Source organism: Apodemus sylvaticus, chromosome 14, assembly GCF_947179515.1.
Source record: "Apodemus sylvaticus chromosome 14, mApoSyl1.1, whole genome shotgun sequence".
Classification (NCBI taxonomy): Eukaryota; Metazoa; Chordata; class Mammalia; order Rodentia; family Muridae; genus Apodemus; species Apodemus sylvaticus.
In genome coordinates, this window is record NC_067485.1 from 42,743,637 (window position 1) to 42,760,978 (window position 17,342).

General features: G+C 45.4%; 1 protein-coding gene across 6 annotated transcripts in view; it reads left to right on the forward strand.

The window, feature by feature from the left end:
* Nucleotides 1-17,342, forward strand: part of Carmil1 (capping protein regulator and myosin 1 linker 1) — a 267,034-nt gene that overhangs the window by 102,618 nt on the left and 147,074 nt on the right. For all 6 annotated transcript variants that reach the window (XM_052156906.1, XM_052156907.1, XM_052156909.1 and 3 more), the window contains exons 3-4: nucleotides 8,540-8,590; nucleotides 13,088-13,147. In XM_052156906.1, the coding sequence (XP_052012866.1) occupies nucleotides 8,540-8,590; nucleotides 13,088-13,147 (111 nt within the window). The remainder of the gene's footprint in view (nucleotides 1-8,539; nucleotides 8,591-13,087; nucleotides 13,148-17,342) is intronic.

Consider the following 17,342-nt stretch of genomic DNA (forward strand, 5'->3'; position numbering starts at 1 on the left):
CATGAAATCTTGCTTCTTCCTAAAGATTTGGAAGGCACTGGCAGGTTTGGGTAGAAATGCTGGCATGCATGGGTAAATGCCTCTACACGGAGTTCCAGACAAACCCTTTGACCTGGGTCTAAAGCTTTATTTGACTTACATTCATCCTCAGTCTAAGAAGGTCCCATTCCAAGGCCTGAGGTCATAATGCCTTAGGACCATGATGAAGGTTATATTTATTTATTTTTTATGTGTTTGTGTTATATGCTTCAGTGCATGCATGAGTGTGTGTGTGTGTGTGTGTTTATGTGTACATGTATGTTAAAAGCTAGGTCGTTTATAAGGGACAATTAGCCGGAGAAATTTAGCTTGGTCTTGATTGCTGAGAATTTACTTGATCTGTATTCCTGTCTGTCACTCATTGTTGCTGCTTGTCTGTGCTGATCATTCAGAACTGGACTTAGAGATATTCCCTAGCTACCTGATGTCAGTGTCCGGAGCAGACATTGGTCTTTTGAAGAGTGTGGTAAGTGCTCTTAACTTCTGAGCCATCTCTTCAGTCCTCTGACTTTAAAAGAAGATCCACTTCTGTTGTGTGTGTCACCACTAGGGCATTATCATTACAGCCTTGTGCCCCTCACTCCTCTGTTTTAAAAAAGGTCATTAAAACACCAGGTGCTAGATTAGAGAATTTTGTATTACCTTGTGTTTTAGAGGATACGATGTATGATTACATTAAGAAGAGACTGGTCCTGATGGTTCACTCCTGTAATCTGAGTGCTCAAGAGATAGAGACAGGACAGTTGCAATAAATTTGAGGCCAGCCTTGTCTACGTAGTGAATTCTATGCCACACAATGTTACATAGAGAGAGCTGTCTTTTAAAACAAAGAAGCATTAAGTATTGGCATTGTTTTGAAGGCACACTGTTTACCTGGCGAGGAAAGGCTGGTTTCTTTCTTTCATGCTTGACATCTTCCAGCTTGCTGTAATGGGATAGCAGGAAGAATGGAGTGATTATGTCTGACAAGCCGTGTGTAAACATTCCATTTCTGTGTAAGCAGAAATAACCAGGCGGGAAGAAAGGATTTGCACAGGTGTTAGAGTACAAAGCCTTTACTGGCGCCAGGCACCAGGAGAGAAGCTGACCTCAGCAGCCTCTTGTCCCTTTCTGCAGAATCAGGGACCATGAGAGTGACATCCTTTTAGCAAACATTTACCACCAGGGGCCTGGTATTCCTAGAAATCCACATCTACCAAGGGCAGGAGAATCTCAGAACCAGGGAAGCCCAGAGAAGGCCTAAGCAGTGGGTCCAGAATAGTGGAATGTAACTTAGAGACCAGTTTCAACATTTATTCACATATTCACTTCATGCATTTTTAATAACAGGATCTCACAGTGCAGCCCAGAGTGGCCTAGTTCTGTTCTTACAGCCCTCCTTCCCCGAGTACTGGGATTACAGGCAAATTCTTTCTCTTTCTTTCTGGCTTTTGTCTCTGTCGCTCTGTTTCCCTCTTGAGTTAATATACTTAGTGTATTAATTTTTTCAATAAAATGACTATGTTATGTATTTCTCTTAATATATATAATTATGTATATATTACACACACACACACACACACACACACACACACACACACACACACACATATGCCGGGCAGTGGTGGCGCATGCCTTCAATCCCAGCACTTGGGAGGCAGAGGCAGGTAGATTTCTGAGTTCGAGGTGAGGCCTGCCTGGTCTACACAGTGAGTTCCAGAACAGCCAGGGCTACACAGAGAAGCCCTATCTGGAAAACAACAACAACAACAACAACAACAACAACAACAACAACAAAACCCAAAAAAAACCCCAAACAAACAAAGAAAGAGAACACACACACACACACACACACGCACACGCACACGCACACGCACACACACACATTATATGTACTGATATACTGTGTGTATGCATTGCCTGTGTGGGCCAGAAGAGTGCATCAGATCTCCCTGGAACAGTAGCTACAGGCAGTTGTGGGGTGGTTGCTGTCCTGGCTCAGCTATTAAGAGCACTTGCTGCTTTTCCAGAGACATTAAACCATATTCACCCTTGCGTCACCCAGCTAGCTTATTTACTTGGGCTAAATCTAGATCTCTGTCTCCCCAGTTTCACTGCATTGTGGTCATGCTATAAATTCATTTATAACAATATAAACAGATACTATGTAACATGTTCCATGTAGTGGACTTCCTTTTAGTACTTTGTGTGTTAGCTCAGTTAACACACCTCATAGCTCTATAAAATACAGATACTAATGTAAGATTCTTAATTGTTTTGTGTGTAGTATACATGTGTTTGCACCTGTGTGTTGGTGTCTGTGTTAGTCGGATATGCATATCCAGGTGTGTGTGTTCAGTTGGTGTTAGGTGTCTTCCTCAGTCTTCCTCGTACATGGAGAGTCAGGGTGTCGGCTTGAGCCCAGAGCTCGCTTGCACAGCTAGTGCGGCTCGTCACTCTGTTCTATGGATCCCCTGTCTCCGTCTTCTAAGCACGGGGACCGCAGGTTGGCTGCTTGGTCTACCTGGCATTTAACGTCATTCTTCCTGCTTCGTGGCAGACACACTTTATGCGCCGAGTCACCTCCCCAACCCTTAACTGTTCAGAGTCACTTGTGCCCCTGCTTCAGCCTCTTGGGATTGCTGGTGTGTGCCGCTGTGCCAGCTTTATCACTCTGTCACAGAGGAAGATGCTGACGTACAGCAAAGGTTTAAAATTTTGTTCCAGGGTCATAGAAAGAGAAAACCTTGAAGCCTGGGATCACAGCAGGACACTCTCTTAGACCCAGCACCCACATCAAATGGCGTATAACTACCTCTGACTCCAGCTGCAGGGGATCTAGAACCCTCTTAGCCTCCACGCGTATCTGAACTGATGTGTACAGACCCACATAGACAAACATACACACACACACACACACACACACAAGTACATTATAATTATTATATTTTTTAATGCTAGAAATGGTACATTCAACAAACTGGTATGGTTATATATCAATAAAAGCCTATTTACAAGCATATGAGGCTGGACACGGGTACACGGACACCGTACACTTTATAGTCAGTTTATGCATACTTTATATCACGATGAAAGTGAGGGACAAGAGAAGGCATCTGGGTTTACTCTGAGTGCACAAGGTACCTGGGTGACCCAACTGTGAACAAGTTTTAATATTGCTGGAAGAGCAGAAAGTGTTCTCAACTGCTAAGTTGCCTTGGGGGGTAGCTCACAACTTCCTGCAGTGCTTAGAAGGCAGGGAACTTGAAAGCTCAAGACCAGCCTGGGTGGCAGAGCAACCTTCCATGTCATGGAACTAAAAAGCAAACCAAATGAGCCACATTCCCCACCAGACCCCACGAAACACATGGGTGTCTGCTTTTGCCGAATGGTCCGGTTTGCTAGTCCTGTGCCAGTCTTTATGGTGCGGTGAGAACGCTGGCTAGTGGCAGTAGAACCCACATTTGTCAATCGAGAATGTTGCTTCCGTTTTTAAAAGGGTCTTGGAAACAGGGGTGACCCTTCTTTGCAGCATTTCTGATGCTCCTTTTGGATAAAATGTCCTCCTGCCTCATAGATAGCTTGGTGGCTATTGTGGCTGTGTGTGCTGCTAGGAGCCTTCAAACCAGAAGTGAGGTCTTAGTCCTTTAACCATGTGACCTTGCAGGGGCCTCTCAGTAAGTATCTGTCACTGAGAATTCTCTGTAGTGGTGGCCATGTGTCTTAGCACTGGCCTGTGCCCCTTACTCAGATTACGTGGGGCTTGTACCGGATGCCAAATCGCTGGGGATGTGGAAGAGGGAAACTGCTTTCATCATTTAGTTTGCTTGGCATTTGACAGATGCCCCAGGGTACGAGACCCTACTGAGTGTTCAGTGTGCTGCCTGTACTAGCATGGACTTAGGCAGTGAAGTTAACAGGGTCCCATTTTTATTAGCATTCACTGAGAGAGTTCCAGCAGCCTCCTTGGAATGCATCACCTCTGTAAGGTAATAAGGGCAACTCTGCTGAGCTGTGTGCTTTACCGGTGCAGAGAGCTTTTAGAAAATAGTGCAGAAGAGACTGTGTATTTGGATTCTGATAGAATGAAAGGGGCTGATACTTGCCCTTCAGTGAAGAGCAGATAAAATTCATTAAAGTTGGCGCTGTGGGGTGCACACTCAGTAGGGAGGCAGGGGGACCAGTGATGACCTTGAGCTTGGTGATGAGAGTCCCTTGGCTGGGGCTGGAGAGATGGCTCAGTGGTTAAGAGCACTGACTGCTTTTCCAGAGGTCCTGAGTTCAAATCCCAGCAACCACATGGTGGTTTACAACCATCTGTGATGGGGTCTGGTGCCTTCTTCTGGTGTGTCTGAAAAGAGCAATGGTGGTATACTCATATGCATAAAATAAATCAATAACAAAAATTAAAAAAGAGAGTCCCTTGGCTAAGTGTATATACTCTGCATATTCCACTCCCCTAACAGTCAAGGTCTTACTCAGTACCTCAAGTATTGAACTCAGTGATGCTTCTGCCTCAGCGCCCCAAGTGGGATCATAAGTGTGTAATCATAAGTGTGGGCCATCATAATGCCTGTTCCCCCTCCTTTTTTTAAGTTTACAAGGAAATTCTTCTTATTCAAAACCTGTGTCTTCACAGAAAATTTCAGCTTAGGGGTTGCCTTAGTGTCTTTGTGAATTTTGTTTGGTTGAACAAAAGTGAGGAAGTGGACCTTCCTACCCCTGGGACCTAAAGAAAGAGTTACACAAGAAGCCTCTGTTCACTCAGTGTGTGCTAGGTGCTGGGGTGACCCTGCACCCCTTGCCGTGGTGGTTCAGTGGTGGCTGCTCTTGCTTGAGGAGCCTCGTTTCCTCACTGCTGCCTCTGCCCTGCTGGAGGGGTCAGCTTTGTGGAAGACAGTGAGAGAGCCAGACTTTCAATCCACATTCTTCTGAGGCCCAAATCCAAGCATGTACGTTGGCCTAGGTTCCTAAGAAGAGTCTTAGTGCTGATCCTGGAAATGTCCTCAGAAATGAGGAGGTCATAGCCAATGAGGGGGTGTTGAGTTTGAAATGAGGAATCCCTCATAGGCTCATGTGGGTGAACACTTGGTCCCCAGCTGCCAGTGCCATTAGAGAAGGTTGTGGAACTTGTAGGAGCCAGAGCCTTAGTGCATGGGTTACTGCAAGAGGCCTGTCTCCTTTCCGGAGGCTCTGCTTCCTGGGCCACCTCATACTTCTCCCACAGTGCCTTCCTGGCCCCGAGGTATTGTAACTCCTGAACTGTAAGTCCAGCTGGTCCTCCTCCCTTAGGTTTTCTTGTGAGGTAGATGGTTACACCAAGGGGAAGGGTTACTCTAATACATCTTCCTGTGAGCATGATGCTGGCTGTTCCCATGTAGGTGAAATCCTTACCAATGCCTGCAAATCCTCTGGGGCGACATCCTGGAGCAGATTGAAGACTGCTTAGATGGGGATTCCTGGTGGCTAGAGCCTCATTTCAGTAAAACTCGGGTTTTGCTGATGAAGGAAGAGGCATGTTCAGAATGATAGGACGTTCAGTCTTGTCCAGATATGAGGACCCACTGTGTTCTCAGACCACCAGTCCCGAGGAAGAGTGGGCTGATGCTGAAAGATCTGCTGTACTTCACTTCTACTCTGTTACGAACTTTCATAGGACTTCCGTATGACTCTAGAGACCATAGCTGGCTCCCAGAAGGTGACCAACCAGCACAAGAATATCAAAGTCTGGGCTCTCTGGATGAATCTCTTCTCGAACAACTTTTGAACTGTGTCTAACTTCAAAAGGATGCGTGTACTTATATAGCATGGCCACAGAGGGTGAGCCTGATTATTCCAGGGTGAAGGTAGAATGATCATTAGATAATAATGTCTTCTTATATCCAAGAAATGGCTCTTACTCAAAGAAGAATGTGTGGCTTTGTTTTGTTTTTCTTTTCCATCTCTTTTTTGTTTAATACTATGTACTAATGTACTAATACTAATTGATACCCATCCCGTGGCCTCCAGAAATACCTTGTGATGCTGCTTGTGGAAGGGAGTGGCACTTGATCCAAGACAGAACCCACTGGTCTGCTGACCCCGGTGGCTGGTGGAGGGAGGAGTTTATCCCCAAGGCATCAGGGTAGGAAGGCTCGAAATGCCATACGCGGCCCTGTTTCAGTTGCTTAAGTGTGTGTTTTGAGATTAGTTTTTAAGACTTATTAATTAGGTGCACACAGGGGACCTCGTAAGTGCTTAATTACCCGTGCGCTCTTTGTATAATGATGTCCAAAGGCATCTCTTCATTTTCCCTCAGAGCTTGTGCGCATTGCTCTGTGATTGTGCCGTACGTGCAGTACTTTCCTGGAATGTAGTATTTCTTCTTTGATTTGTGACTTTTGTTTTTCCCAAGGTGGTATAAAGACAACCCCGGATGTCTAGTCATTAAAGGGGTGCAAGGAAAGGGCTGAATGAAGCAAGAGTAGACAGTAGAGGAAAGAGGAGGTTGGAGCAAGGTGTAAAGAGACCTGGGAACAGTGGCAGCATCAGCAGAGGGGATCTGAGGGGAAGAACGGAGAGAGACCAAGGCTGAGAGCACTACATCTCGATCCAGGAAGGCAGGGGCACGTGGAGATAACAAGAGATCAAGTCCTGACCAGATGCTAAGGTGGTGGCAGGAAGGCAGTCTGACTCACCAGTAGAAACTCAACCTTTTCCTTAGGCTACTGGTCATCCCTCTGACTGCTGCTGTGTCTCCATTTGCTTCACAAGGCTTTCATGTTCTGTGACTTGTTTGTGGTTCCACATGTGCCATTTCCAGAGGAACCTGACTCTTAAAAGGAAAGATTAAAATCTGGAGCATGGAGCACCCCAATGTGTAGCTAGAGCGTCTGGGTCAGAACTCCAGGTCTGTGTTGTCATGATTGCTGTGCAACAGTAGAAAATATGGTGGGGCACGACTGCTCATCAGACGTCAGCCAGGATGCAGGCAGGGAGAGGAGGGAGCCAGCTCCCGGATCATGTGAAAGCCCGTTCTGCTGTGCAAGGTGTATAACCTCGGTCTGCTCCAGCTTCTTGTGCTCAAAATGGAAATAAAGGTAGTGTTTAAACACAGGCACATGTCAGACTGTTCCGCGTGCACAGCAGGAAGTGACTCATTAAAGGATCCAGGCATTGGTACCTTGGCTTTCTCTACTTTTCCTGCTTCCTACCTCCCAGCAAGTGGTCACAGCCTCGCTCCACCGTGCATTTCCCGCTATGCTGTTCCTCACCTTAGGCTCCTAGACTGTGAGCTCAAGTGGTTGTGGATTGACCTCTTTAGCCGCCAGCGGAAAGAGATGTCTTCTCTTCTTAGGGTGTTTCTCTCAGGCTCTCTGCAGCTGTGCTCGTTGTCATGGCAGCCATGCTGCCCACACTCCCCTTGACCTGTCTCAGGTTTATTGCTTTGCTTCTTTGCCCGGCCTCCGAGGGCGGTGATGACTCAGCATATGAAATCTTTAAATGTAAATGCCTTCTGTTGCCTTCAGGCTCAGAACTTACTAGAGATATATAGAGCAGACCTTCTTCTAAAGTGAAGCAGTCGAGATTTTAGGTGCGAGTAGATCCTGGCGTAGCTCCCTTCCCTCTTATTACTGGCGACTGACCTAAGCTCTGGTGTATGCTAGCCCCGCCGACCAGTGAACCAAATCACCTCCACATTCTCATCTGTAGCTTCTAAGATTCTCTTCAGACTTAGGATTCCTAGATTAGGGCCTAAGTCTCATTTGCTAAACTAGGATTTAGTAACTAGGACGTTCTTTGGAAAATGAAGGAAGGTGATTCTCCTGTTACTGCTCTCAGGGCTCTGGCCTCTCCTTTCTTTCCTTCAGTAGCTCACGAGGGAGGCCCATGGGGATCTCTACTGTGCTGAGAGCCCAGTTAGATGATGGAAGGTAGCCTGCTCAGAGCCAGGCATCAGCTATTTTGTATTCAAGAGAGGTCTTCTGCATGGTAAGAGAGGCTTATACGCCACAGGCTCCTATAGTGTACAGATATCCTTAGCTGATTATCAGAAAGGAAGTTCAGTAATGTCCTGTCCAAGGAGGCAAAGTTGGAGAAGGTCTCTTGGGAACTAGCCTGGTTGTTACGTAAGTGTTATCAGTCGCCCTGTGGTGGAAAGCAGGAGGACAGACATTGGAGCTGGCATTGCGGAAGTGCAAGCGAGAAGGCACCAGGCCCTTCACTGTTCACTGTTGATGTAGCTGTCTTAGGGCGCTAAGATAGCCGTCGTCAGTGCTTGCCCACGATGATCTAGCCTTGGGACCAGCTGCTCATCAGAGAGTTCATGGGTTGCTGTTCACCATAGGCCTCCACGAAGGCTCACCTGGCCTGGAACTAATTCTATAGGACCAAGAAGTTGTCCAAGAAGTCTTGCCCTTCTAGGACAAGAGCCAGGCCTCATCACAACACTGAATAACAGGAAGCTTTTAGAGTATTACTGTCTTTGAAGTCTCTAGGCCAATTTGTGGTACTAATGCCAACATCTGCTTTTGTATTACAGGTGCTCACATCATGCCGAGCCTTCCTCCTGTCTGCACGCATCCCCACCAAGGTAAGCAGGGACCAGCTCTCCTTTTGAGATGGATTGACAGACACACTCTGTGCATATCCATGTGCACATATCCACAGATACTCAAATGAAGGGGTGTCCAGCCTTTGACATTGTGATATGATGTTGTTATCTCCATATATGTTAAGTTGCCTGCAGACCTGTTCTGGAATGCATGCTACCTGCTGGTTGGACAAGCCTGTTCTAAATTACATGCATTCACATATCCATTGCACAGAACATAGCATGTAGACTGATGTGTCAGTTTATCTCAGCACAGATGTTTTGTTTATTCCTCTTCAGAATGTCCCTGAAGGATGCTTTTCATTTCCTTTCAACTTTGTGTGTAGAGGCGTCCCAAGAAATGTAGTGAAGCGTTGTGTTCCATCCCCAGGCTCGTTGTCCCAGATGTTTCTCCCGTACTTGTGCTGTGCCAGTTCCCTTTCATACTTGCTTCAGTCCAGCAGTAGCGGCCTTTTTCAATCAGGGTTTGACACATGGGAAATAGTTTCATGATTCTAAAGGGTGCACTGCAGGGCTGTGAGCTCTGTACCCTCTCCAGTCTGCCTGTGAAAAAGAACACTTCAAACTCTCCTCCTCTCCTCCTCTCCCCTCTCTCCTTCCCACCTTTCCCCTCCTCCCCTCCCAGGCCCTTCCCTCCCCTCCACTCCCCTCCACTCCTGCCTCTCCTCCCTTCCCTTCCCTTCTCCCCTCCTATCTCCTTGCCTTCCCTCCCATTCCATTTCTACCCTCCCCTCTTCTTTCCTCCCACTATCCTTCTCTCCTTCTTTCCTCACTCCTCCCTTCCCTTCCCTGTCTTTTTTCTACCTTCCCCCTCCTTCCTTTCCTTCTCCCCTCCTTCCCCTCCCTCTCCTCTTATGTCTTCCCTTCTTTCTTCCCCCGCCCCTTCCATTTTTCTTTTCCCCTTCCCCCTTTGCCCTCCCCTCTCCCCCTCCCCTGCTCCCTTTCCTCAGGCCTTTACTCTGGCCCCGTGCTCCTTACTTACCCTGGGCTGACTTAAACTCTCAGCCGACCTCCTTTCTGAGGTGCGAGTTACAAACCAAGCTCCAAGTTTGAACTCCTACTTGCTTCACTAAGGAAAGATACTTTAGGTTCCAACCCCTTTGATGCGTAAATTGACTCATTCACTGTCTTATAAACTAATCAGTTACGATGGCAACAAGGTTGGAGGACTAAACTCTCTCTAAAAATACCAAAGGTAGAGCTGGTGTAGTGTTGCACAGCAGTAGTCTGAGACAGAGGAATTTCGGGTTCTAGGCCAACCTGGCCTACTTAGTAAACCTTCCAACAGGAAATGGGCAGGGGCAGTGTCAAAGCTAATGCTGCATGATTGCAGATGGAGATGTATGGGCTTGGGGGGAAAATTACTTGCTCTAATGAAAGGAAAGCTCCAAAGGTGAGCATAGTGATTATTGTATGTGATTCTAACACTCTTTGAGGCAGGAGCTTCAAGGACTGAAAGCTATCTTCACCTATGTAATGAATTCCAGGCTAACCTGGGCTACATAATGGGTTTAAGGCCAGCCTGGGCAATATGAGAGATAGTATTTGGAAAAGAAAAGTACTCCTGGGTAGTATTTGGCTAAGCTTGTGAGATATCTCAATGTGTGCGTGTATGTACACACCTGAGTCACATGAATTACACCAGTCATGAAGAAAAGCTAGGCAGGGTGGCACACACCTAGAGCTCCAGTGTTTGGGGGAGCTGGAGACAGGGCACTGGTGTGAATTCGAGGTAGTCCTGGGCTACACACTGAAAGGCCAGCCAGTTTACAAAGGAATGGAAGAAGAATGGTGGGCAGGGGAAATGGGTTTTATGTGGTGCCTGGGTTAGACCCAGGGTCTCACACACATTAGCAACCATCCTATCAGCTGAGTTACAACCCCAGCCCTGCCCTATGCCTGTCTTCCTTTATTGAATGTTGGTTCCTTTCTACCTCTTCTTGGTTCATGGAACTTGAGGTTATTCTCCAAGGACCACCCGCAGTCTCATTGGGCTTCCCTGGTTCTGTAGCCCAGGAAAGGCCCTTGTTAAGGCACTGCACAAGCATCTTAACTGTGCTACAGTCTCGCAAGACAAATTCACAAACGTTCAGGTTTCCAGCTGGTGACTGACGTCAGTGCAGTGCTCATGGCTGTGTATCCACCCTGTGTCTGCTGGTTTCGATGACAGATTAGGGCCTGTGGTCTGCTCGTTATGTAGCAGCTATATCAGGCACGTAAGTGAGAGGCCGTTTCCATAGCAACAGATACTTAATAAACAAGGAGGGAGATATCAGAGGCTAATGGAAGTGAATTATTGTGAAAATCGACACCTTGAGGACCTCACCACTGTTACTCTACAGAGATGAGGAGGATGAAGGCCACTCTAGAAATGCCTGCCCTCGCCTACAAAACAGCTGCCTTCAAATAAAATATTTTATTTTATGTTCTTTTTTTGAGACAGAGTCTTCTGTAGCCCAGGCATGTCTCTGAACTTCTGTACCTTCTGCCTCTCCCTCCCAAATGCTGTGAGGACAGGCAGGTAATAGCACACCTGGTTGATGTGGCACTGGGAATCAAACCCCAGTGCTTCGTGCATACTAGATAACTGCTCTTCCAACCGAGCCGTATCCTCAACCCCAGGTTCTCCATTTCAGAAGGTAGCAGCTCATCTGTAAGTAAGGCGTGATTCAAATAAAAGCTTTGCACTGCAAAAAGGAGTGGAATGTCAAGGCTCATTTGTATATGTTTATGTATTTTAAATAATGCAGTTAGGCAAGGATGCCTTTTTAGGACATATGCATTTTCAGTTGTCTGCTATAATTTAAAGAATTTCACCCACATGTAGATCATGGTAACATTAGGTGGAAAAGTTGCAGTAATTGAATATTTCAAAATATGGACCTGCTAGCATACATGTAGCTCATAGAAGAAGACATATCTTATTCCCATTAGAGTTTCCAGTGTGGCACATAGTAGGCTGTTCAGAAGTGTTGACTCGGGGAATATGAATGAGTGAGTTCATTTATTCATTCTCATATACCACCCTTCCTAATAAAGTCTTGATAAATAGTCCAACTGGCCCATAACTCATGGTAATCCCCCTGCCTCAGCCTCTTGTGTTCAGGGACTACAGATATCAGCCACCACACCAAGTTCTATGATTCCAGCTATCACTGTGCCTCCAGGTGTTTAATTTTGATATCTCCTGCTTTAATATTTTGTCTTACTTGTGTACCTCAGCTCAACATGACAACAGAGAGCAGAACTGAGTCCCTGTGGGTTGACTGCACTTCTTCCTTAAGCATGACAGCTGGCCCTCTGTGGCCACTGGTGTCACATCTGTGGATTTCATTTATATGGATCCCAAGTATGTGAAAACACAGCGCTTGCCTGCAGACGCTGTCTCCTCACTTCTCCCCAGGCAGCACGGCACTGCTGGTTACACTGCTCTGCATTGTATTAGGCAGTATAGGAGCTGCAAAGAGACGTTCAGTATTTAGCAGGACACATGTAACATGCACAGGGTGCCCCGCTACCAGGGATTTGAACATCTACAGATCGTGATGTCTCTGGGCATTCCTAGAATCCCCACAGCGGTACCAAAGGATGCATATGTGACTCTAGGTTTAATGGGAGATAGGGCTCATGCATGCTCCAGTCATCTTACGCCATCGTCCAGTCCCATGTCCTGTGACTATTTGGTGTAATAAGATGACAGTCTGCAAAACTAGGTGAAAGGTTAGTGATCATAGACAGATCAGAAAACATACTACACTCTGGAGAACGTTTAGGACAGAAAGAGGTGAGGATCATAGGAGACGAAATGAAGGGAGGCTTCTTAATTAGTTGGCAAAAGTTTGGTTTGCATGTTTTAGATTTGGTGCCTAGCATCACAAAATAAAAATAAAAAAATAAAATATAAAAGAAAGAATTTGTGAAAACACAGAGCAAGGGTAACTTTAAGTACATGCCATTTGACATAGTTTAAAATTCACAAATATGATATTTATCCAAATCCACCTAAAAGGAGAATTTATGGGTTTTTGAGAAGAAGGTGAGTTTAGTGATTGAGTGGAGTGTGGTACAAAGAGTTGAAGAAGGGCCGGGCCATGGGCACTGAGGCTTTCTGAGGCAACATTGTAGAGAAAAGGGGGGAGATATGTGTTTGGTGGCTTGGCATTCTGTTGGCGTTGGCCTGTGTGTACACAGTGGGGAGAGTGCAGGCCTTTCATCTGTTTTGAGCCTGGGCAAACTGTAAAAGGCAGGCATGCCACTTCCGCTCTTCTGTTGGTGAGGCAGGTAATGCCTCTTTTGAGATATGATAAATCCCAGGTCTGTTACGGTGGACAGATTACCAAGCAGCTTGTCCTCAGAAGATGCACAAACCTTACTTAGCCTTGGGGCAGTTCTGATTATAACATGTTTTGAACCTCAAATGATATGTTTCGAAGCCCTCATTACAGGTCTCTGCTTCCCCTTTCCCCCTCATTACAGCTCGAGCTAACCTTCAGCTATCTAGAGATTCATGGAGTCATCTGCCACAAGCCAGCTCAGGTGAGTATGAGCCCCAGGAGCCTTCACTGTGAGGAGCCCTGTCACTGTGAGGAGCCCTGTCACTGTGAGGAGTCTGTCACTGTGAGGTCACAGAAATGAAGGTGGTTTTGTTTGTTTGTTTTTGTTTTTTTGTTTTTGTTTTGAGACACAACTGAAAAGCAAGAGGAGAGTAGCACTTTAAGAGGGGGAAAGGGCAGAGGCTGTGTGGGTAGTGGAGGGGAGCACATTGTGGTAAGAAAATTGGAAATCGAGAGAACCAATCGGCTCCCATGCCAGCTACTACCTTTCCATTCGTCCATGCTGTATGGCAGATAAACGCCAAAGCTTCTTGACTTTTATAAACTGTTATGTAAAGTACCCCAACCCTAGACAAGGCTGGCCTCCAGTTCTCAGCAATCCCCCTGCCTCAGCCTCCTAAGTATGGGGAGCACAGGTATGAGCCACGTGCCTGGCTTTATGAAAATGTTTCTTGGAAGGAAATGATAATTGAGTTCTTTTGGGTGCTTTAAAGCCGATTAAAAATAGTTTCACTTGTAGCAGTGAAGTGTAAACTTCGATAACTTTTGGCATATGTATATCCACGAAACTGTTAGCACAGTCAGGATAATGAATTTATTCATCACCTTCCGTCCCCTCCCCATCTGCAGTCGCTTGCAGACACCTGCTTTCTGCCACCATAGAGTGTGGGTCACACTTTAGAAGACTTCCTATGGATGGGATCATACACTCTGCAGTCTTGCCTTCCTCATTCGGTTTAACTATTGTGAGGTGGATTTATTGAATGTCTTAGTGTATCATTACTTCCTGTTGTTGGTGGTGTACTGCTTCATGGATATATCTGTCTTTCTATCCTTTTATCTGGTGCTGGACAGTGTGCTGTTTCCAGTTTTGACTGTACCAGGTCCAGCTGCTGTCAATATTTATGTTCAGGTCTTTGGACATGTATGTGTAGGTCCCGGCAAGCATCATGGCTAGCAGGGAAATGATCTGGGTGAGGTAACAATAAAATTTGATTCAGCCGACTCTGGGCCAAACTTCTGGAGCGTGATGCCAGGTTGTTTATTTTAGTCATATTTAAGCAGCACAATTTCAGAGAAAAGTTTTCTGATGACAGTTAACTCAGTCGCATATGTACATCAAAGCTTAATACATGTTTACATTGAAACTCTTTGAAGATGGGTTCTGTTGACTCAGAAACAATGCTAAAGATAAGGGTCTGGGGAGAATGACTATGGTAAACATAAAGCCCATGGGAATCAAGATTGGCTTGGCCGTAAGATAATATAGGAGTTATTTATGGTGTCATGAAGTACAAGTGACATCTCATAAGGATGCACTTTGAGGACTAAGAAACAATGCTCAAGCCTTATGGGGGAGGGGCGAGGAAGTCTGTGAGAGTGAAACACTATATTATGGGGGATACAGTTGTAGCTGGTCTCTACAGATCGCAAAGGATCACGGGGTTATAAACTACACCGTTTCCTAGCATTCTGGGTAGGAGACAGGCAAACATCGTTCTTTAAAGAGACTAGCTGTGTGTTTAACTTTCTTGGCTTCTCCAGTGCTATCTCTCTGCACAAAGACCTCTTACCTTTTACACAGTGCTTTCATTTGCCACGGGCACATGTCTTAACAGAGCAGCAGACTCCTGTGGTAGGTGTGTTTAGTGTTGAGTCCTATCAACCTGGCCCCACAGGTGTTACAGTTTCAGGTTGCCACCTACAGTATGCCAGAGACCTATTTCTTTTACATCCCCCCCCCCCCCCCAGTGAGCGCAGATGAGGTCTCTTTTATCTCAGCCCTTTTAACAGGTACATAGGGTCTTCCCCCTCCCCTCCCCTTCCAAATTGAAAAACAATATTCTGGATACAGATAACTGACTTTGGCATTTGGGTCTTACATTCTGCTCCCCTTACTGTGCTCACCTGATAGAGGCAGCATTTCTTACAGATTTCATTGTTTCCTGTAGAGATGGTATCGTCATTTGTGTGAATGTGGATAGCTGTTCTTTTCCTTGTCTATCCTCCCATGGGGAGGTCGGTACTCCTGAGTTTTATATGCTCCTGCACAGCTGGATATATTAAGACTTCAGTACACTGACTTCTTTCTACCTAGGACATTTCCAGGAGATATTTTGCTGTGAGCTACCTTGTAGAAAGAGGGAATGATTCTCTATGGAAGACCAGGCTTACTTACCATTTCTCATGAAAACGGAAAACTGCACATTGACAATGGTTCCTGTAGAGAGTGTCTGTGTGTGTGTGCACATGCGTGTGTACGCACGTGCGCGCGCGCACTCACGGACACACACACACACACCCACACACTCACAGGCATCCATCTGAATCTCTCCATGTCACTCTGTGCAACTTTGAGCTCCGGGGAGTCTACCATGATGCCCTTGCCTCTTTGTTATGACATTAACTTTGTGAACAAGGAGCTTCTTGGCTCCAGCCAGCATCTGTGGGACAGTAACAGGCCAAGTCGTTGGCTTGCAGGTAGAGTAGAACTAAGTCTCAGACGCCAGTAACACTGAGCCTGAACCTCCAGGACAACGCTGAAGAGACGTGGCCAGACCAGATTGTCCTGTCTCTTTCCTAATCAATAAGGGAGATTCATTCTTTCACTATGAAATGCGATGTTATCTGTAGATTTGTTCTGGGAATGATTGTACCTAGTTAGGGGAATTTCTTTCTATTCCTGGTTGAGTTTTTATCAGGACCAGTGTTGGGTTTTATTCAATGTTTTTCTCTATTTCCTGAGATTGAAGTGATTTTTAGGATTTTTCCCTTCCCTTCCATGAGGAGTTATACTTATTTATTTATGAATATTGAATCTTTCATTCCTAAGACAATCCCCATGAGTCAGAACACATTACCTTTTTATATATTGTCGATTATATTGGGAATATAATTGATTTTGATTTTATAGTTTTTTATTTTGCTATAGTCACCTAGTAGCTACACTCACTTTCCTTATCATCTCCATCATTTTCTACATGTATGTATTTTGAATTTTATTAAATTACATTTAATTTTTAAAAAATAACATCTTATCTATTATCCTTCCACATACCTTACAACATATATTTATATATCCCACTTAGGTTACATATAGATATTTTATGTGTTAGACTTTGGGAAAGAGTTTTTCCGCACTGCTGTTTGAGGTACTTGAGTGCCATTTTCTTTTTTCCTTCTCCAATCTGGGTTAGCATGGCGGTAGAGTTACTGTAGGAACTGAGAAGGAGCTGCTGTTCTGGGTGTCTCTTTTTATGAGGCCAGAACTGGCACTAATCTTTTCTCAGACATTCGGAAGTTCTCTGTGCTCTGAGGTGATGTCACTGTTCCCCGAATGGCTCATAGTGCTCCCTTGTGGTATCTGCAGAAATCTTACTGATACGGATGGGTTACTTTAGTTAGACATTTTATTGATCACCTCAAAAAACATGTTGTCTGGTTGAACTGATTTTCTGTCACATCAGTTTCTCTGATCTTTATATATTTTTAAGTGTATTGTTTTACCTCTTAACAACATGTGTTTGTTTAAGTTGTTGGTAACATTCTTAAAAAGAAACTGTCAAAACTGTCATTTATGACAGCCGAGATTACATACAAATTCTTGGAATTTTTCCATAGTTCAGCTGAGAGCAATATTTTATCATTCTCCTGAAACTAGAGTATGAAAAAGAAAAAAAGAAGTCAGAGCAACATATGTTTGCCCAAATGGCCAAACATATGTAGGAATGAGTCTTCTTCACCCATGAGTGATGGGATGGTGATGTCATCCTAGGCTCCTCTCTGTTGAGGAATGTCTGTTTATGATTCTGAGGGCATTAATGAATGTTAATGCCAAGTTTATATTGAAAGTATGATTTGACTGTGGTATTTAATTATGAAGAGGTTGGCACAGCAAGATGAAGTTTCCCCCGTGGCTGCAGGGATTTACCATTCCATAAGCTGTAGACATGCCACCTCAGTATGTCAACCACTTAGAAGGACTGGGTAGGCCACTGGCTGCTTCAGCCACAGAGCTTTTCCATCACACGGAGTCCCTGACATGCGGCTCTTAAGAGCTTCTGTGAACATTACCCAGTGACGTGTGCCTGGGAGACAAGCTGAGAGTGAGCCTATAGCATGCTTCTAGAGCCTCACAGGTTAGACTGAATTTCCAGTTCCCTAGTGGTGTTCACACC